The 22,306-nt window shown below is 32.6% G+C and overlaps 2 protein-coding genes across 3 annotated transcripts; one reads left to right on the forward strand and one right to left on the reverse strand.

Moving 5' to 3' along the window:
• Window positions 1-264: 264 nt before the first annotated feature.
• Window positions 265-7,989, reverse strand: LOC117932007 (E3 ubiquitin-protein ligase At1g12760-like). Of its 2 annotated transcripts, none has more exons than XM_034853066.1 (5): window positions 7,139-7,989; window positions 6,108-6,227; window positions 5,884-6,016; window positions 1,198-1,362; window positions 265-831 (listed from the first exon to the last, which is right to left on the reverse strand). In XM_034853066.1, the coding sequence occupies exons 1-5, from the start codon at window positions 7,696-7,698 to the stop codon at window positions 658-660; spliced, it is 1,152 nt and encodes a 383-aa protein (XP_034708957.1). In that variant the 5' UTR covers window positions 7,699-7,989; the 3' UTR covers window positions 265-657. The 2 variants fall into 2 exon arrangements, with proteins under 2 accessions (XP_034708957.1, XP_034708955.1); XM_034853064.1 differs by having other exon boundaries at window positions 6,108-6,230.
• Window positions 7,990-11,786: 3,797 nt separating this feature from the next.
• On the forward strand, window positions 11,787-16,495 carry LOC117927192 (replication factor C subunit 2). Its single transcript, XM_034846631.1, has 7 exons — window positions 11,787-12,005; window positions 12,492-12,598; window positions 12,700-12,801; window positions 13,039-13,234; window positions 15,501-15,629; window positions 15,728-15,922; window positions 16,021-16,495. Exons 1-7 carry the CDS (start codon window positions 11,853-11,855, stop codon window positions 16,129-16,131), a joined length of 993 nt encoding a protein of 330 aa, XP_034702522.1. The 5' UTR covers window positions 11,787-11,852; the 3' UTR covers window positions 16,132-16,495.
• Window positions 16,496-22,306: the final 5,811 nt, after the last annotated feature.

The raw sequence follows: 22,306 nt of genomic DNA on the forward strand, positions 1-22,306 counted from the left end.
TTAGCCAAACTACTGCTCTGGCTTCGCGCCAAACACCACCATTCAGTAGCTAACCACAGCATATATGTCCACAGGTAGTGACAGCAGGTGATCCTTTTCTTCTTTTCTTTTTTTTTACTTTTCTTTGGGGGGGTGGGGGAAGGGGGTTTCCCACATCGATCACCGTCCCAAAGGTTGCACAACAGAAGTAGTTTCTCTGATCATATATTCAATACCAATGCATTATTTACAATGATGTGCTTAAGTGAGAAGTGCTCATTCAAATGTTTGGGAAGCTTTGGATTGAGATATATACAAAAGCCTTTTAAACAGTAGTAAATTTTCTTCAAAGTTCAAAATACGGTCCTCTAGCAAATAATATAATTAACAGAAAGAGAGAGAGCGGGAGAGAAAGGGCGAACAAGTGTAATTGAGATGATTACAGGAAACCCCTATGCACAAGGGCCAATAAAAGCCAGACCAGGGGCATCATAACACAGCCACCACCGCCACCATAACAAATTCAACCGAGGACAAATACTACATCATCAGACAAGAATAACAAAGGCCTCTATTGAGTATTGACACGCTATGCATTAAACCCACTCTTCGGAACAACAACACCATGCATAGCCCCTAGTTCATCCCTAATGACATCTCTTTGGGATTCTCCTCCTCCTACACTTCCTCCCGGCCATTGCTGCTACTCTTCAAAATGTTGTATTTGCAGAGAGGACATGTAGCATTGATATAGAGCCACTTATCAACACAGGTACAGTGGAAATGGTGCCCACAAGGGAGTTCCCGCAGCTCAACTCCATCATCGTAAGCAGAAAGGCAAATGCAACACTCCTACAAATTACCAAAAGCACCATTTCAGACAATGCCAGTGTGTTTTTTCCTTGGGTAAAAATAAAACAATACCAACGGCAAGTGTAAGAAACATTGCCCAGATAAACAAACTCCTTTAGATCTTCCTCACAAATACAAGTAAAAGATGCAAAAGTACTCCTCAGTACTGGCAGAACTTCTCCTTAACCAGATAAATGATAAATAGGAAGCTTCCATAAGAGCTCAATTAGATTTCAAGCTAATACTAACACATATATTAAAAAAATCAAAACATTGAATTTAATGATTCCTTTCATTTAAGAAGCAAAATGGAAAAGAAAATAAAACTAACAAAACAAAGAACATATGAAGGACCAGACAACATACCGCATCCTCCTGTGAAAGAACATGTTCTGCGGGTGCATCTGTGCCACATTCAGTCATTATTCCTCCACAAGCTCCTTGAATGTCACCATCAATTTTCTCAATATCACCAACCTTCCGGAATTTAAACCTTGAAAGTTGATCAATGTCTTCTTTAGATGCTCCTTCCTGCTTTGATGACCGATGTTACAAAATAATGACGCAAAATGCAGAAAGACAAATGAATAGATGAACGATAACATCATTCAGGGCAAAATTAAAATTTTTATGTCCAATATTGAAAAAAAAAAAATTAAGCCCTCCATGGACAATATTTTTTAAATTTAATCAAAGAGAAATATTATAAGGTCAATAAGGTCATGTGTGCTAATTTGATGCTAAGAGCCTGTTTTCAAACCAAAAACATTAAGAACTTAGATGCTAAGAACCTGTTTGTAAACTGTTTTTTAATACAGTTTTCAAACATGTGTGAAAACAGTTTTCAAACATTTTTTCTGTCAAACATGTGTGAAAACAAGTTTGGTAATTTTTTAATAGAAAACAATTTTTTTTTAAAAAGAATGTTTTATGAGAAACATATTGTAGTTGTTTTCACTTTTTTTTTTTAGTGGGTTGATTTAAAAAATAATTGTGCAAGTGTGGAGAACAATAGAAAATAACACATAATAGATAAATTTTATTTTTAAGAAATATTTGGAAACAAAATAGGTTGAAAACATTCCAAGTTCCCACATAGATTTTATTCTAGAAAATATCATAGAATTTTTTTAAAAAACTGTTCTCAAAAACTTCTTTTTGAGAACTGTTTTCAAAATCGTTCCCACACAAGCCCTAAGAAACATTGAGACAAATGAGCAGAAAGACGCAAATTTTCACAACCAACCAGAATATGAAGGAACTTGAGTAGCTCAAACAAGTGACAAGGGATGACCAACTAAGAAGGCATGAATTGGAACTTCACAAACAGAGGATGGGAACCCAAGAGGAGACATTCTAAATAATGAATAAAAGATCCATATCAGAGTCAATATTTAAGGAAATATCAACTGATTGGAAAAAATGACAAAAATGAGTAGCAAAAATGGAATTTTTAAGTAAAATGTTGGACACTGTAAAAAGAGACCACAGCACAAAGTTCGTAGTTAAAAAAATCTTAGAAAGAGAATGCATCCATAACAATTCTATAGTGCATAAGATGCTAATAGCTTGCTGCGGATGAAGAATTTTAATTGGCATAAAACTAAATTTCTATGCCCAATGCCACATGGGTTGGTTCCTAGCAAGTTCAAAACTTTATCATCATAGTCACCAAAAGGTACAAAATTCGAATTCACGAGTTCACTTGATACACACAGTACCCATGCCACCTTTTCTTCATAAATAAGGAGCATGTTCTAGAATCTTGGATGGTAGAAAACCAAAATAGCTTGATCTGATAATGAATTAGGATGGAAAGGTGTTTCAATGATCTAGTCAACAATATTAGGGTGGTAAGGACTCAAGCACTGGTGTGTAATTTCACTTTTCAAACATATTCTCTTTTAACACAAATAAAGCTAATTCATCAACCTTCAGGTGTTATGTGTCTTAAAATATGTATGAACTGGTCCCAAACATTGACCCAAAAAAGGGAACTCTAGTGGGTTGTTGATTGAGTCATTGAATTCAAGATGAACATGGACACGACATAGTGTGCAGCAAAGTCAATACATGGGATATACTCAGAGCTTCACTTCAGAATAACCACAAGGCAATGGAATTTTGGGATCCAGAATGACAGTTGATAAGACAACTATTTCTAACCTCAAATTCTACATCCTTTTCACCTTTTAAAGTTCCAATCCTACTAACCAACATAAGGCAATGGAATTTTGGGATCTAGACTGAGAAAGCTAAAACTATTTAAGTAAAAAAGGTGAAATTACATCCCACCAGATATAATAAAGCAACTCTTTATAACCTTAAAGTCCACATCCTTTTTACATTTCAAAGTTCAATCCTAGAGATGTAAACAAGGTGAGGTGGGGCAGGTAGGGGTCCCCCACGCCCTTCCCTACTTGTAATTTTTTTCCCCATTCCTTGTCTTAGACTAGGCAGGTCAGGGAGAGGAAATCTCCTCTAAGGGGACAAGTTCCCAATCCCCACCCCTGCCCCGATTCCCATTTCCTATCTTTGAATTCATATTTAATTTTTAAATTTTCAATATATGTGTGTGTGTGTGTGTGTGTGTTTGTGTGTTTGTCTATATATATAATTAAATACAAATAATTTAAAAACCGGACCAAACCGGCCGGTTCAACCAGTTAAACCATCGACCGGACCCTGATTTGGTATGGTTTAGCTTTTGAGCCGGAAGGGGTTTTGGACCGACGTCGAACCGGACGAACCATCCGGTTTTCTATGAACCGGTCAACATGTGGGTCAACCAAAACGCCATGGGGCCTTGGCCACATTGGCCCAAAATCTTCCTAGTCTTCCACCCCACCAGGCAGGCCTTGCAGCATTGGGGGCCCAAAATCCTCCCAGTCTCCCACCAGCAGCCCACTCGTCACGCAGCCCATTGGGCAGCTTTCCTCTTCCTTCAATGAGCAGGTTATTTATGAAACTCATTAAATTTGTAAGTTTCCGATGTGGGATGTGGGATTTGATCATAAAGAAAAATAAATGCTTGCATTGTGAGGATTTGAACCTCAGATCTAAGGTTTACAAAAGGAGGAGACAACCATCATGCTACACAATCCCTTTATTAAATATGAGTAACAATATTTTATATTAATGCTCTTTGCAATTTTTTATAATAATTATTAACAATAAATATGCAAATAATATAAATTAATTAATATAATATTTTTAAAATAATAAAATGCATAGATATGTAGATAAAATTAAATGTTATAACTTTCTTCTCATATGTAAATATTACACATATTCTATTTAATAAAATTTGATATATTAATACATTTATATTTATGTTTATCAATTAATAGACATATTAAATACAAAAAAATGAAATGCTATAATTTTAATATTATATATATATAAATGTCTTAAAATTATTCTTAATTTTAATAAAATATAAATTATATATTTATGACATCACCGGTATGACCAGTGAACCGTGAACCGATAACTTTTCTGGTTCAATGATCGGTCCGGTTCTGAAAACATTGTTAAATACCTTTATCCCTATATACATATATAATCAGGGCAGGTTTGAGGTGGGGAATAGGGTCTGCGTACCTGGTTCGGGTTCCCAATCCCCAAACCTAATTCAGGTCTATTCAATTTTCCCCATTCCCAACGCCGATTATCATTACCTAGACCCGACCTGAAGGTTTCTTTGCCATCCCTATCCAATCCGACTAACGAACATGATAAAATGCCAAAATCCTTCCTTTAATCCAAGGAATGAAAGAACAATTGTTTGGTAAGAGGATCAATGCATAATAGATCATTTTGGGGGACTATTGCAGGCACAGAAAAGAAGCCCTTCTTTGTTCTTAAAAAAAAAAATGGAGCTAAGGTTCTCCACAAAACCAAACAGCCTTTTGTACCCCTCAAATCAAAACAAATGTGGTATTCATCAAATTGATGGAAATTTTGAAAGAAGTCAACATTCAAAGCTAGCTTTTTGCCCTTGGAGATTTTTAGCAGCCTATTCTCTATCATACTAGCTTATTTTGAGGTATAATGAACCGCCTAACATATAACAACCAAACATGATTATAGCTATTTGCTCATCCTTCTAATTAGGAAATCTTGTAACTTAGGTTTAGGACCCCATGCAGCCATGTCTTTTCTTAAGATAAGCAATGGACCTATTTCACAAGCACCAATTCCTGGTATTGATCAACCTTCAACATGTAGCATCCTATAGATCTCAATTCCTTTCAATTGCATACAAAATGCTGTAATTTTTGTTGATCTCCATGCTATGTCATCTAGGAAATTGATCACTCCCAAGAAAAAGCCTTATCTTGGTCATTTGCCTCAAGTAAAACATCTGTGATCCATCACAAGCAAAAGAAAATGTAGAAGTACTTTCATAACTGAATTCCATCACAAAGACCACAAAAGGCTTATATAGAAAGATAATCTCCTCTACTTTGCTCTAATCTGATCTATCATAGTTCAAATATTTAACTAATATTAATATAGAAAATGATGAGATCCATAAGTTTAATGCTTCTCCAGCACTTCCTCTGAAACTGATAGAATTAGCATTTTATAAATAAATCATAAATGCATCATGGGTTAAATATTCAAACAAGACAGAAGACGTTTATGTGATGAATGTACCTAAAATGAGATGTTAAGGTAGGGCATAAAAACTCCAAAAGGTACCATTAATAATGGGTGTGACCAGAGGATATAGACAGGGTGAGTAAGCCTGAAGGATTAGAAGTGGCTCCAAGAGACTGGTGGAGCAAAGAAACAGGATAAACAAAGCCTACTGCAACATCAATGATGGTTGGTTCCAGATGAAAGTTCTTGTTGATGATATGCAGCCAAAATCGACATGGATAGAAATAAATATGCTGTTCTTGTAGGCTAGAACTTGCATGCAAGATCACGCAACTAACACTGTCTGGTGGAATAGGGCACTTATAGTTGATAATATTAAGATAATGCATGAAATGAGCTATTTAAAAATATTTACACACAGAGTAGGGTTTAAATGAGAACTACCTGATCAGCCACAGCATATAAAATTGCAATGATACATGGAAGACAGCAACAAACAGCAATTCCAATGACACATGCCAGTGCAACGCAGAAAACAACAAAGAACACATCAAAACCCAGAAAAATTATACATAACCTGCATACCAAGAGACATTGCTAAGTTAATATTCAGTCACAAAAAATATGTTAGATCCAAACCACAATAATGTAACTAGTTTTTCACAAACCAGTAGAGCTGAGGGGAGTCCCGTGCCAAAGCTTGGCCGCCCGCAGATACCCAATAGAACCCAATGATCCACCAGATAAATGAGAACATGGTATTTGCAGATTCCAAATGTTTTGCAACACTGCTGAGAAGAGAAAGGAATTGACAAGCTTGTGAATGCTGTTCATCAACATCTTATGAATGATTCATCAAATATATCAAATTAAAGATATTTTGCGTCTTCGCGCTTTTTTTGGTAGTTGGGTCTCTTTTTATACACCGTGTATACCTTTTTCTATTAATACTCTCTTTTTGACCTATCCCAAAAAAAATCAAATTAAAGATATTAAAACACGCCACCTAGGACATAATATTGCATTTGCATCACCATGGCAATATTTTCTGCAAAGATGAAGAAATCATAATGAGCAGTAGAGAGTAGGGGAAAAGAAAGCAAAGAAATGGCATGACTCATAATGCACTAAATTAATTTAACCTTGATTTCATTACAGAAAGCCTATCGCCAGATCTCTTAGAGGGACAGAAGAATTAAGAAAGAAACCTCCAGATCCTCCACTCACCTGAACCTACCAGAACTATTTACCCTGTAACTTTTAATGCTCTAAAACTAAAAAAGAACATGAAACATAAGATTTAAAATTCCATTTTCATCTTTTTCAAGTTTCTCTGGAAAGTGTATCCCAACTGAGCTTGGATGTTCTATTAATTTTTATATGATAGCTTAGGCCTAGAAACCTGCCCAAAAATAAATGCAAACGTAACAACCTTCCAAATTCATTTTCTTCACGTCTCTTTTTCCTAGTGTTCCTCCGTCATGGGCAATTGTCAATTATTGGCTTCCGTATCCATGAAGCGAAGAGGATTAAGAGTTAAGACCCATCTTCACATCTTTGTCTCCGCTAACGTGTGTTTATTTTTAATTTTAGAACCAAAATAGCATCAATCATAAGACATAAATTTCATTTCTTTTTCTTTACCTCTAAATTTTCAAAAAATTAAAACAAAACAGAGCAAAATTCTTTGCAAATGTACCTTGTGGAAGACTCATCACCCAGACTGGCCAACGTAACATACTGTGACGAATCCCCCTGCGGGCTTGAACTGTAGCTCCCGCCGCTGCCAATTCCGTCGTCCTCCGACCCAAACACCCCAGCCCGCCGGCGCCTCCGCCGGTACTCAACAGACACACAAACAATGTGCAGAATGCACTGCAAAGCGTACCCCACAATCCAAAATCTCAGCGGCATCGACGGCGACTCACGCCGACTGAGAACCAAAACCGCCGCCGCCACGACCACGAACGCAAAGTTCCAAATCATGTCCAGAACCACCACCGGCTTCGAATACGCCCAATCGCTTTGCCGCTCCTCCAACTGCTCCGCCGCCGTCTCCCTCACCAACATCGACGGCTCCCGCATCATCCGGCGGCTGCTCGCTCGCCGCAGAAACCGCGCGGCCTCCCGAAGGCTCTGTCTCCGTACAGATCGACGGCTCCGATCATCATCCCGACCTTCCGCCGCATTCCCAAGCAGCGGCGTCGACGCATCGATGATGTCATCAGAGGCCCGTTCCGTTGACCCTGTGGTCGACATTCCTACACGCCAAACGAATCAAATTCGAATCCGCAGAAACCCTAACTCACCGGGTCGACTCGGTTCAATCCATGGAGACTAGGGGTTTGAGAACTATATCAACATTGTGAAGACGAAAAGATGATGTCCAATTCAGAAGGGGGGGGAAAAAACAATCCGGATCCAAAATTAGGGTTGAGAGAAAGGCGGTGTGCTATGAATCGTGACAACGAAATGGCGGTGATGATGAAGAGAAAAGCTGAAATGGATTTGTTTGCTTGTTCGCCCTCGGGTTCGGGCCAATCCAGTACGTTACAGTTATCCAGACAGCTGGTAAGTTTATCATAATCTACACTCACGTGTAATAAATATAATTCTAATATCAATTTGATAAATAATTAAAACGTGACACGTGGTACGTGGCACGTGGCACATCTATTTATGATTCTTAAAATAAAATCATTGGAATAATGCAATATAGTTATTGCATTTCTAATTAAAGCGAAGAAAATATTATTTTATATATTAATTTTAATTTTATATTAAAAATAAAATCAATGATTGGGCCTTGCCACCGGTAAAGGAGGAAATGGCTCATAATTATTTTATTTTTACATTTTTTTTTTTTTAGAAAATCAGAAAAATAACCAAAAGGTCTGATCATCCTTGTAACCCACGATTTTATTTTTTCATATTTTTATTAAAGAAAAAGCTCTCAATTTAGTGACATAGTGTTTGAATATGTCATTTTTTTTATTTAAAGAAAAATGCTTTGAGTGCCGCGTGTTTTTTTTTTCTTCTTAATTTTAAATAAGTAATAGGTATTATTATTTTAATATTTTATTTTTATAAAGCGGAGAAAAATAATCAATATTTTCACTATTTATAAAAACTCAAATATTTTGATATTTTTTATTCAATTAAAAATTTGGAAAATAAGTAATATATTAATACAAAACTTTAAAAAACAATCGATTTAAAATTTGAAAATAATTTAGGGTTTATTTGGTAACTGTTTTTTAAAACAATTTTAAAAAATAATTTTTCATAACATTTTTTAAAATATGTTCTCTTATTTTTATAGAACAAAAGTCTATTTGAAAACATAAAATATTTTAATCTGTTTTTAATATTTTTAAATATATTTTAAAAATAACGTTTATATTTAATATTTTATTTTTCATCATTTTATATGCTTGTATAATTATTTTTTAAAACAATACCCAAATAAATAAATAAAAATAATATATAAATAATTAAAAGATGTTCTTTTAAAATACCATATTTTTTATTTTTAAAAACAAAAAACAAAAAAATATTTCTTTTGTCATCTAACGTATTTTTTTGTATTTTTTATTCCAAAAAACATAAAATTGTTTTTCAAAAATGTAATTTATTTTTGTCCCATAACTTGAAGGTGTGTTTTTAGCATTTATAATGTTTTCATTAAAGAAAATCGTCACACCTAAATGAGCTATAATATTCATTATATTTTTGTCATGTAGTTTGAAATTTTTGTAATTTAATAAGAGAGCAATCAAGCATAGTCACCGGTTGTTGAGCTGTCCTGATGATAATTTTATAGTTTTGGGGTAATTTCAAGGAATTATTGTGATGATATGATTTCAAATGTGTATCAAAATTTAACAACGTAAGAAAATGGTATCGATAATAATTGTGGAATCTATCACTATACAAGGATCACGTGACTAGTAATTTAGAGATTAAGGTAGCTCTAAAATAATGATAAAATAATAAGAAAGTATTTTAGCAAGATACAATATTTGGAAATTAATTTAGAAGCTAGTTATTCATGATGTATAAAAACATAAATAAATTGTTTTGTCCTCTAAACCATTTATTAAATGTTTTGTTTGAAACCATTAATTCAAATACTTATTTAAAATTTTCAAGGCAAATCAATGGATTTTTAGGCCTTGTTTCCTGAATTTTGTTTTTAAAAATTATTTTTTATTATTTAATTTAAAAAAAAATCAAAAAACATGGTAACAGGAAAATGATAAAATTGGTGAAAACAACTATTATTTGTTCTCTAAAAAATATTTTATATTTTTACTTTGTTTTTTAAAAATCGTTTTCAAAAAACAACAACCAGATAATGTTATAAATTTTTAAAAATAGAAAACCGTTTTTAAATCACACAGTTAAATAGACTCTATATTAAGATGATTAATAAAACGATTATAGTTAAATAAAATTATAGAAATACACCAATTGAGTTAAAAATAAATAAATGTTATGAGATTGTTTGATGATGATTTTAAAAACCATTTCTAATATTTTCAACACTCGTAAATAGTATTTTTTATAACAAAATTCAAATGTTATAAAAATTAAAATTGTTTCTTATAATCATTACCAATCAGATTATAAATGTTTCGATTTGAGTGTTACCCGATCCCATCCCACTTTATATACATTTCCTTAATACATATAAAATTAATAATAAATATGAATGTCACATTAAAATTTGAAGGTTTAGCATGAGAAATTATGATATTCCTGAATTTTTTTACACATATATAACATTTCTCACTTAATGTCAATGATTCTTAAAACATGTCTCGTTAAAACCCCATTAATAAAAGTTTTTGTGGAAAACAATGTTGGAAAAAAATATGTTTTTTTTAAATGAATTGGATAGTTAGGATAGTCTCGTCAAAAATTTGTCTTTAAAACATATTAGGATAAAAATTGAATGAAATATATATATAGCATGTTGCACTAATATTCATATTAGTATGCTTCATTTGGTGTCAATATAATTATGCTTCGTTTAGTTCATCTACTTACAAATATTTGAATTTTTATATTTCAATGATATATAATCGTTTAACCCCATTTTAATGTCTTTCAATTGGTACATAATTGTATTTTGCTATCAAATTAATAGAGATATTGTGTTCGATCATATACAATTCATAAGGTATAATAGTACGCTAATTGCATTGAGACATGGTACCATGAAACCAAATATCTATTCATTTATTTTTTTTAAGATGAAATAGATATTTTATTTTAAGTAAACAAACAACCACGAATATACAAAATTAATATAATTTGTCCATATGAAGGTATTCGATGACTTTCTCCGCATATGTAAATTGATAGATTAATATTATACTCGATTTATGGGTTAAGGTAAAATTTTGTTATTTCAAAATATTTTTATTTAAACAAATTTATTTAAATAATTAATCGTTCTTGTAAGCTCTCAATAACTTATGACAAAATTAAAATCGTTTAGGTATATCGCAATAGTTACAAACTCTCACTTTAAGTCATATAATCATATAAATTTGATCAATTATACTATTATAATGACTTGATTTTCAATTATTGCTCTAGATATTTGAATACTTCAGATAATTATTTGTTTCAAGCATTTTAAATAATTAAAGCATTTGTTTGTTTCATATATTTTGAATTTGTAAATGATTTTAACATATATCTTTTGGATTCATATAAATACGTGATAGTTATATCATAGAGTATATACAAAGTTCTTTATAATTGACCGTATGATTTAGTCATCATAATATAAAACTTCACTTTTTTTTTTCCTCCAAACATAGTCCTAAAATTATAAACATATATTTTTTAGTTTGTTTTATGAAAAACAAAAATTATATATCAAATTTCAAATATATATATATATATATATATATACACATTATTATTATTATTATTAATCTAAAAGTAAAACCTCGGGATAAAACTTTTTTACCCAAACTACCCCTATTAATAAAACTCTTCCATCCAAAGAACCCTTATAAAAAAATTAATTAATTTTTATATAAAATAAGTCATATGTCTTTTCTTCAATTCATATAAAGGAGAGAGGAATAGTTAAACCCTTCTTAAAAAATTTAATTTAAATATCTATAAAAATACAACCTCCTAGTAATTGAAATATGTATAAATTTAATTTTAATTCCATCATAAATTTTGTAACACAGAATTTTTTTCATTATCGGAAAATATATATATATACCGTCTATAGGCTCAGAAAAAATAATGCAAATAAGGAGGACTATTTTGCAAAATCCAAGAAAAGAAAATTAGAAAACTAGTCCCAAGATCGCCCTTTTTCCCTCCAAATTGAGGGTTTAGAATAGGGTTTTTGGAATTCTTCATCGCCTGCGAAACCAACAATGGCGTCATCGTCTTCGATGAGCAACTACGACATGCCATGGGTGGAGAAGTATAGACCCACCAAAGTAGCAGATATTGTTGGCAACGAAGATACCGTCTCTAGGCTCCAAGTCATAGCTCGCGATGGCAATATGCCAAATCTGATCTTATCGGTTAGGATTTCCTTTCAATTTAGCGCGAATTAAACCATTATTTATTTCTGTTTTTGCTTTTGTTTTTTTTTTGTTTTTTAATTCTTACGGGTATTGTTGTCTGTGGGTGAAATTAGATTTTAGAATGAGTGGAATCGAGGAGTGGTTGTGTGGAATTTCTGAAATTAAGGGAAATGCGTTTGAATTGTCGTTGGCTTTTGTCTACTGGGAGTGGTTCAGTGTTTTTTTGGTTGTGACAAAGTAATGATTTGTTCTCCTTCCAAGAAAAGCAACGAATTAAATTTCAGATTATGTTGTTTGATTAGCATTTCAGAACTAATTTTTCTTACTTGCATGGGTTGAAGTCTGCAATTTTGGAATTTTTAATGATGATATGGCTTAACTTGTTCACATAGGTTATATATGCTTTTTTGTTTCTCTGATTAAGTCCTTCCTATAAGTACTTTGTTGTTGATGGACACTCTTCCTTCTAATTATAATTTTAAGGGCCCTCCTGGAACTGGCAAAACCACGAGTGTATTGGCTCTTGCACACGAGCTTTTGGGAGCAAATTACAGGGAGGCAGTATTAGAGTTAAATGCATCAGATGACAGGTCGGAGAAAACTCAAGTTTTTTTTAGCATTGGGCGTTTCATATATTTTTGGTGTTTTTTTTTTCTTCTCCTTCTAAAGCTATTGTCATTGTTCCATTTAGGGGCATTGATGTAGTGAGGAACAAAATCAAGATGTTTGCTCAAAAGAAAGTAACATTGCCTTCTGGGAGTCACAAAATAGTCATATTGGATGAAGCTGACAGGTGAGTAGAAATGATAATGTTTGACAATGTTGATGTTTTAGCTGTATCATTTTGGCTTCCTCTATCCATGACCCGGAAATTATAAAAAGGACCATCTCTATAAAATGTTATCTTCACTACTCGTTGGATTTTTTATTTTTCAAATTTTCACAGTGTTTCTTTATTTACCCGGGCTTATGATGTTGTTATGTCCTTCTCCTGGGGTGTTGTTTTTTGGTTATATTGAACAAACATCAGCATGACAACTGGAGCGCAGCAAGCATTGAGACGGACAATGGAAATATATTCAAATTCCACTCGCTTTGCCCTTGCATGCAATATCTCCTCCAAAATTATTGAGCCTATTCAGAGTAGATGTGCCATTGTTCGATTTTCAAGATTATCTGATCAGGAGATCCTTGGTCGACTGATGGTGGTGGTTGAAGCAGAGAAGGTTCGACACTTTCTATTCAATACTCCATGCAATGGCACACAATGAAGGAACATAGTTGTGATTACAATATTTGTTGATTGATTGAAATATGATTATTCTATCATTTTCCAATCTGTGGGTTTGAAAACATCAATCTGTCTGGCTCTTATTGCTCTTTAAAAACCATCTAGTCACTTATAAAATGATTTGTTAACAATTTTCCTAATTGTATAATTTTCCCATGTCCTTTTGACATTCTTAGAGTGTGTTTGATAGTGTTTCTACTCGAAGTATTTTTATTGGATGTATTTGTTCTAGAAGAATTTTTGGAAGGATCATCTATCAAGTGCTTTTCCAGGAAGCACTATATGTTATTTTTCAAACTTTTTAAAAATACTTTCTAAAATTTTCCAAACGTTTGATTTTTCTTAAAAAACGCTTTTTATGTGAGAAGTGCTTTTTAAAAACACTACCAAATGCACTCTTAGTGTACTTGCAAATAGTGTCTCCCACATCTTGTCTACTATATCACTTATGCGGTGGATCGATGTTTCAAAAGATGTTCTAGGCTTTTTCCTTTATGCATGACTCAATCAAAGCATCTCAAGTAAAAAGCTCTCTGCACTTGCACCTATTACCTGATGTAAAATACATACTTCAGTTCCTGAAATTCACCTCAAATTTAATTGTTAGGCCCTTACATCAATTTAAAATTAGTTTGTCTCCCCAAACTGGATGCTAAAAGCCATGTTCTTTGTCGTCTTAAAATGACAATTAACTGCTTAACTCTGTTTCTGAATTTTCTTGACATGTGCTTTTGCTTTGAAGTTAGGCTGCATCAGTGTAATTTATTCACTTGCATTTTCACCTTTTAAAGCACCCAGTAGGCTTAGGGCTTAAAAAGCACTTGGAAACCATTGCAGGAATTATCACACAGTTTATTTTATGTTGCTTAAATGTCAAGCTAACTGCCCTTGACTTGTTAGTTCATATTTGATCATCCTTTTTTTGAGTGCTTTTTTCTTGGCATACATTGGTTTGCGCTACTTTGGATGAGCAAACCAGCTGGGCTAGAAGATAGGTCCTCAATAGATATAATGCACAGAAGTGTCTTATACATGGGGCAGTATAAGACTTAGGCTCCCCACTAAGCTAATCAGAGGGGTGATAGGTTCACAAAGTTCTGCTTTTACAAACAGCGACAGGTAGGACTATGGTGGGCCAATAGGCTCTTAGTCACTTGTTTCTTTGCAAAGAAAAATGCCATGGAAAGAGTGGTAGCTTTCTACAATGAAAGATGAAACTCCCTGTATGACATTATTTGATATTGATGCAAAATACTTTGCTAGAAGTTTTCATGGATTTTCTGGTGGAGCATCATGACTCCAGTTATCAAACCTAGGCTTTTCAAGCTTTTGGGTATTTCTTTAGGTCCTTAGGCCTTTTCAATTTGATCCTTTCCTGGTTCAGTCTTCCCAGTTGCATGACCAAATTTCAGTACTGTAGCTGTTCAATTTCACATACAATTACAGATGAACATTCTGGCAAAACCAAAATTCTTGCTGGCTTTTAGTTGGCCATTGTATCTTATCTTGAAATGTTCAGGTAATCACATGCCTCTTTTAGGCTGTAAAAGGGATGGGCCTCTGCCTTGATTAGACTGTTGATGGGAGAACTATCCTGTCTTTGTTGAATTATAGTCTCTACCAATGTTTGATGTACAAACCATTTTTAGCAATTATATGGGATATTACATCATGTGGTATGATGACAACTCATGCTGTCTGTTCTGCTTATCACTGCATTTTTTGGCATTGTGCTAACCATAACAAACAGCCAAATCCCTTTGAAGTTTGTTGGCCTAGATAGGCTCAGCTTACTTGTCCTTTCCCTTCCCTCATTAGAAAAATTTTATAATTCAATAAAGGAAAAAGAATAAGAAGGAAACACCCTGGTCTGCAGATCAAAATAGTTGGACAAACCTCTTTTGGTTTGTCCTTGGCTCCTTTTCATCCAATTGGATTTAGCGTTTAGCCCATAAAAGGTTGTGATACATCTCGATGAGTCCAAGGTTATGCAGCCTTTGACTTTGACTATCAATACATTATTGTTCTTATAAATTTCTTGGTTGTTGAATGCAAATTGATGATATTTGCTTTGCATGGGTTCCTTCCAATTTATTTGTAAATTGTCATCTAATTTCTTTGGCATTGCCTTGAAATCTATTACACTACCGATCATAAATTGGTGAAAATATATAACTAATTGGTGTTTTTAAACAATGAAGGTTCCTTTTGTCCCGGAAGGTCTTGAAGCAATCATCTTTACTGCTGATGGTGATATGAGGCAAGCATTAAATAACTTGCAAGCTACATACAGCGGATTCCGGTTTGTCAACCAAGAAAATGTATTTAAGGTTGCACACTCACAACCTGGGAATACACCTAGCATTTTTAATTAAAATTTTGTAAAATCACTGTCCCCTCTGCACTGTTAATATTTTTGGGCTTTCAGGTCTGTGACCAACCTCATCCTTTGCATGTGAAGAATATGGTCCGTAATGTACTTGAGGGGAAATTTGATGATGCTTGTTATGGATTGAAGCAGCTGTATGATCTTGGTTATTCCCCGACTGACATAATCACAACCCTTTTCCGAATCATTAAAAATTATGACATGGCTGAATACCTGAAATTAGAATTCATGAAGGTATGTCTACTGTTATCAGGTCTAATGGTTCTTTGCTATATCTCTCAATAAATTTTATCTTTGAAATGGTTTTTAATTTTACCCTTCTGAGACTGCAGGAAACTGGCTTCGCCCATATGAGAATCTGTGATGGAGTTGGTTCGTATCTTCAGCTATGCGGTCTCCTTGCCAAGCTTGCTGTTGTTAGGGAAACAGCAAAAGCATTTTGAGGAGCTGGGAACTGGAAATGGAAACTGCAATCTTTCTGCCTCTTCCACTGGTGATAAATATTAGCTAACAGTTTTTTATGTCTAGCTTCATGCATGGTTTGTTAGGAGAAACCGAAAGTACCCGTATGAATCAAAAACATGTTTTACTTGTATTTATACCACAATGATCACCAGGGGTTGGGTTTATTTTTAGTTCAATGATGGGGTTGCTTCATTATCATCACAACTGAGAAATAGGGTTAATCCATATATATAAGGAAGCTGCTAATGTGATCATGTATGCAGAATACTGACTTTGTCCCTTGACAACTGTGAGTGCTGCTTACTGATATAATATATTGCTCAAACAACCTTTTGTCCTTGAGTGATTCTATCTATGCTTGAATTTGTGGCAAAACCCACTAGCAACCTTTCTTTATACAGTCAATTAACTATGCATTATCTATTTGTTACCAGTTCAACCCAAGGACTGAATTCTTGCGTTGTATGATTGGGTCATAATCTTGTGGTGTTAGATGTGAGGCTTGTAGGCCATGTTTGGGTGTGCTTTTTGAAAGCCAAACTCTTTTTTAAATTCTATAATAGCTTTTAGGTATATTTGACTAATTTATAACCTACAGTAAAAATTAAAAATAAAAGAAGCCTGATAAGCAACACAAGTATTATTTCTTATCAAAGTTCTCTTTTTCTTTTTTTTTAAGCTTCAATGTTATCTTAATAGTTTTAGCTTTAGCTTTCAAAGAAACTGTTTCAAATAAGACTTTAGGTTTGTCAATATTTAAGTCATAATTTTGTTGCGATGAAAGTTTGATTAAAGAAGAGAGAGTTTTCATACTAAGGTCTATGGTAAAATCATCCTCACAATCCAAAAATTCTGGTTGGGTTGAGCCTTAATGAAGTAAACATGCCATAGAATTCTGGTAAACCCTTAACCTAACAAATAGATTAGTCAATCCAATATGCATTGCACGTTTCCTGGTCCTGGTTGTGAAAGGACAGAAGAAATGAAAAGCAAAGGCAGCTAGTGATCATTGGTAGATTGAATGCGATGGCTTTCAAAACAGATGACTGCACACCCACCAAAATCTCATGCTTTCTTAGACTTGAATGCATCAATTTTAATTTTTTATCTCTAAAAGCCAATTCCCACGTGAATAGAAATATCACATTCACACCATCTCCTGTCCATAAATGGGATGACGGTGGAACCTTAGCTTATATGCTAAATCGTAGTTTAGTAAATGTAAAATACTTCAATTTAATTTAAGAATGAATTTTATTGCTGTCTCAAAAAGGGGATTAGTGGTTGGAGAGGTGGTAACCACTGCCAACTAATGCAATCACATATCAAGAATAGCGAAAAACACATATTAAGAAGGATTTTCTTTTTATATTACTCTACTACTCTACTTTTATTTATATTTTTCATAATATATTTTTAAATATTACTAAAAAAAGTATAAAAATTAATGAAGTTTTGAGATGATGATCATACTTTTATTATAAATATGGGGGAATGGAGAAGAAACATAGTCTCTATTGGGAATTTCGGATTACTTTGTTTTTTATCCCTGGATTTTATTAAGTGCATGCAATCTTCTTAAGACTTTTCTAGATCCTAATAATGGAAGCAATGATAACCATTGCTTCCATTAAAAACTTTTTACAAATTTAGAAAATAAGTTTAGTGTGCTTACTTTAGATTTGAATGTTCTTATATCAATTTCTTCTGATGATATATGCCAAATCTACTATAGTTATAGAACTTGCAAACCCACTAATCTTCCAACTAATGACTCATCATTGAGTCTTAACACTAAGATGGTAGAAACCTTCGGGAGGATGGAAACTATAGGAGAAAGTGAATCAAAGAAATTTGAAGCTAACCTAGAGTATTTATAAGCTTCTTATGAATTGAAGTAACATGAGTCCAACTTGGCCTTGAGTCACTTAATTTAGTCCAAAAGGGTCTTAATTGTTTAATTAGTCCCATTGAACTTCAATTAATCAATTAACCCAATCCAAAGAGACGTTTCACTAACCCCTGTGCAACCTTGTGTATTTTTTAAAATGCCTTTATGCACATAAGTAAACTAAAAACTAATCAAACTCTTATAAAACCATGTCATCAAGGAATATGAGTTCAAGCAGAAACCACTAGAAACCATAGATAGTATTAGCTTCCTCAAAATTTAATTATAAAATTGACTCAATATCTTATTACAAAGGGTCAATTGCACTCCAGTACCTTATGTAATTACAACAAGACACAAAGTGCTCAAGTTCGTGACCTACTATCCATCATATGTAGTTTCTCCATGAATTGACATCCGTAATCTAATAAGGTGAATACTATCAACCTATCAAGATTACTTTTGTCATCCTTAAATTACAAATTCTCCTATTATGTGATCAACCAATATATCGTAACTCATAAAGAACGTATGTTAAGTTTTACTTAAGGAACTACTATAACTATAGTTTAGCTGAATATACTTCTTTTGAACACCCTAAGGGATACATTGTTTTAAAGTTTATGAAATATCACGGTGCCTCTATCAAGAATACCAATTGCTATTGGATTCCATTAAAAGTAATCAAATCCATTAGAAATATATGATAACGTTATGATCTCACCTATAGGTTAAAGTCACTACAAACTTTGTTATGAGCTAAGTATTCTCTTAAGGTTGAGATATCATACAGTATAATAGCTTGGTGAAGTCCTGACTCACTATAGGTCCCATCTAATGTGTAATTATACACATCAATGCACTCACTATGGGAACCCAATTCTGATGGCTAAGACTAGTCATCCATTCAATTAAGATGTAATGCATTGCAGTCTCAAATGGATTGTCTTGTCTAAGTTCACAAATCTGTTGTGAATAAATCATCTATTTACAAGGAACTCATGACTTTGATATTTTGTGTAACTCTTAATGCACCTAAGTTATGTATAATGTAAAAGATGTCAGGTTAAAGTACTCATATAATGCATGGAATACGATAGATAAAAGTGAAACTATAATTATTAAATAAATAATAAATTCAAATTTATTACATCATGTTATACTTTTAAAAGCTCTAGTCTAACAGTCTTACCATATGATATACGAGATTATAAGTTGAGTCATAAAAAACATTACTTTTGAATGTTGAGAAAAAACGTTAATATGAGATTGAAAATTGAAGAATCTCTCTTCAACTAGACGAGGAAAAATATCTTGAAAAAATCCAAAATAAGGCCATTATTTTTTAAATGAGCCAGGAAAAAAGGACTTCAGAAAACTAGAACGAAAATGAATAAATTGGGAATGTTCAAAATTTCTATAATAAAAAGTGTTATATCAGACATTAATCAATGTAATCCTAGTGACAAAGAGTTTAGGGAAAAAAAAACTTAAGAAAATCTTTTTGCCATAAAACCATCTTGTTTCCAATATTTTTGAGACAACACTTTAACAATAATAAGAATGATTACTTTATTTTGGAGCTATTCCATATCTAGTTAAAATAAGATTCTTCTACTTTCGATGCCATGTTAAAACTACTCTTCAACATTCACAGTTGATGCTTTTTATGACTTAGATTAAATGAATATTTTATAAGAAAACACTTTTATTAAAAACATTTTGAGTGCATCTAAACTAGTCTTTTTGTTGGATAAGAGAAGGAAACAATCCAGCGGTTTAACCAAGAGGCATCATCCAATCGGCCTCCTCATGGATCATCCGATTCCACCAGCCTCGGTATGAAAGGATTGAAGAAATGAAAATCTCGAGTCGGCCACTCGGCATTGGCAGATTAAATGCAGTGGCTTTGAAAACAGATGACTAGACACCCACCAACCTCATTGTTCCTAAGACTTGAATGCTTTCATTTTGATCCCTTGAACCAACAATTCTAATGTTTCAACTTTCAGATTCATCATCAAATCCATTTAGAAATATCATGCCTATCACCTATCCAGAAATGGGATAGTAGCAGACCCTTAGCTTATACACTAAATAGTAATTTTACCAAATGTATACTACTTTAATTTAACTTAAGAATGAATTCTATTGGTTGCTCGAAAAGGGTATTAGTGGTTGGAGAGTTTACCAACCGCTGCTATTTAACACTTATCACATATTAAGAATGGTGTAGAATTCACATTTTCCACTTTCACCCTCTTTTCCAAAAATACTTATCAAGAATTTAAAATAAGTTAGTCTACTCCTCTTTTTATTTATATTTTTTAAAATGAAAAAATTAAATATATATATAGGTAAGTGTAGGTCTTGTCTATTGGAAAAAAGAATAAAATACAATATATTTTATCAGACTTTCCTTTTTCGTTAACAAGTTTTAAATAAATAAATTAAGGAAGTAAGCTCTTTCGACAAGTCGGCAAGTCGAGTCTTCAAGCAGTGCTTTTAAGTTTCTCTAGATCGGTATAAGTTGTTGTCCTTACTAAAAAGGTATAGATCCCTACAATTCATTTATATTATGGTAGGTCTTTATCTTTCAATGAGGAAATTCCCTCCCGATGAATGTGTTAAGATATTATATGCAAATATTTAGTTTATAAAATGAATAAAAATAAAAATATATTATTTTTAATGTTTAATATTTGTTTAAAATAAATATTATATTGTACTATAATATTTGTTAAAAATATAAACTTTCTTTAATAATTTAAAATTCAGTAAATATATAATTAATTATTAATAATATTCATCATTAAAATGTTTATAATTTATAAATAAAAATATTATATTATTTAGTATATAAATTTTTTTATGTATTAAACAATTATTATTTTATATATTTTTAAAATTTTTTTAACTATAAATTTTATTTTTTAATCAAAATTACTTATTTTGTAAAATAATTGATAAAAAAATAATAAATTTATGATATATGATAGATATTCTATCCCATTTTCAATAATATCTCTCTATATATATATATATATTATCATATTTGTCGTTATGTACTTATATCCTATCTTTCAATAAATATAATACTGAAATTAATTGAATGGACCCAAAAAAAATTATTAATTGGAAAAAATAAAATGCAAGGCCGGACGTCAATGTCAAAACGCAAGGTGGGATGAGTGGAGAAGACACATCACCACGTGGCTAAGAAAGAAGGACAGGCAGTGGCTTCTAAGCAAAACCTCTCAACCAAAGCTGCCAGCCTGTCATCTCACGTAACCGTGGATATTCCGCGGTGCTTCTACGCGCTTACACGCCTGCACTTCCCAAACGCGTCGCACCTCTTCATTGGGGTTGTTACCCATTTACCCTTACCCACCACCCCTTCCCAACTTACTAAAATACCCTCATCAATTTCTTTTATATTTATTTTCACATTTAAACCATTATTTTGCTTTCCAAAAAAAAGGTCAAAAAGTTAATTGCAAAAATAAAAATTAAATTAAATTGAGGTTGAAGTTAAGCACTTGTAGGGATGATTACAATCAAGAAGATTAAAATAATTATCTAATTATATTTAAAAAAAATTGTATTAAATTTTCTTTAGGAGTGTTTTTATTTTGAAACCTTTTTGATTGAAGTATTTTTTTAGGAATATAATTTTTTTTCAAAATGAATATAAGCGCTTTTTAATTTTTAAAAATTTGAAAAATGATTAAACGTTTTTCAAAAAAACACTAATATGCTTGATAGTAATTTTAAAAAACACTTCTGATTTTTGTTCGGGTTTTTGAATGACATTGGAAGAATAAGGAGGAAAGATTTGTGACAACAATGTTGGCAATGCAATTGTGGTCAAAATTGACTTGAGGAAAAATTGGTGATGAACATGTGAAATGGGCTTGGTGTCAAACTTGACTTGGTTGATGTAGAGAACTACACCAATGGGGACTCATGGATGTTGGGAGTTGTTAAATGTCCTTTCACATACAAATTCTTTGCTTCATACAACTTGAATATCATATACACAAAAAAAAGTGTACTTCCTTTTTTCAAACCATCTACATTTTGCCATCAGTCCATAAAACAGAAAGTATGTATTTTATAATTGACAACAACATCTTGGTCTAACCCTAACAATGTCCTCATCACCAATTTCCAAGCCACCATTCAATCTGCCCAAAAGAAAAAAAGACAGTTGGGACTAAAAGGAAGAGACAATTGCCATTGTTTACATCTCCAATGTAGCC

The sequence above is a fragment of the Vitis riparia genome, chromosome 2 (genome assembly GCF_004353265.1).
Source record: "Vitis riparia cultivar Riparia Gloire de Montpellier isolate 1030 chromosome 2, EGFV_Vit.rip_1.0, whole genome shotgun sequence".
NCBI classification, from domain to species: Eukaryota; Viridiplantae; Streptophyta; class Magnoliopsida; order Vitales; family Vitaceae; genus Vitis; species Vitis riparia.

Excerpts from the sequence above, each read along its gene's own strand:
- LOC117932007 (XM_034853064.1), bottom strand. The coding sequence starts at position 7,698 with ATGTCGACCACAGGGTCAACGGAACGGGCCTCTGATGACATCATCGAT. Across the intron at positions 6,017-6,107 it reads GACTCCCCTCAGCTCTACTG|GTTATGTATAATTTTTCTGG; the intron begins GTTTGTGAAAAA and ends CTTGGTATGCAG. Across the intron at positions 832-1,197 it reads TTCTTTCACAGGAGGATGCG|GAGTGTTGCATTTGCCTTTC; the intron begins GTATGTTGTCTG and ends GGTAATTTGTAG.
- LOC117927192 (XM_034846631.1), top strand. The coding sequence starts at position 11,853 with ATGGCGTCATCGTCTTCGATGAGCAACTACGACATGCCATGGGTGGAG. Across the intron at positions 15,630-15,727 it reads ACCAAGAAAATGTATTTAAG|GTCTGTGACCAACCTCATCC; the intron begins GTTGCACACTCA and ends TTGGGCTTTCAG. Across the intron at positions 15,923-16,020 it reads TGAAATTAGAATTCATGAAG|GAAACTGGCTTCGCCCATAT; the intron begins GTATGTCTACTG and ends CTGAGACTGCAG.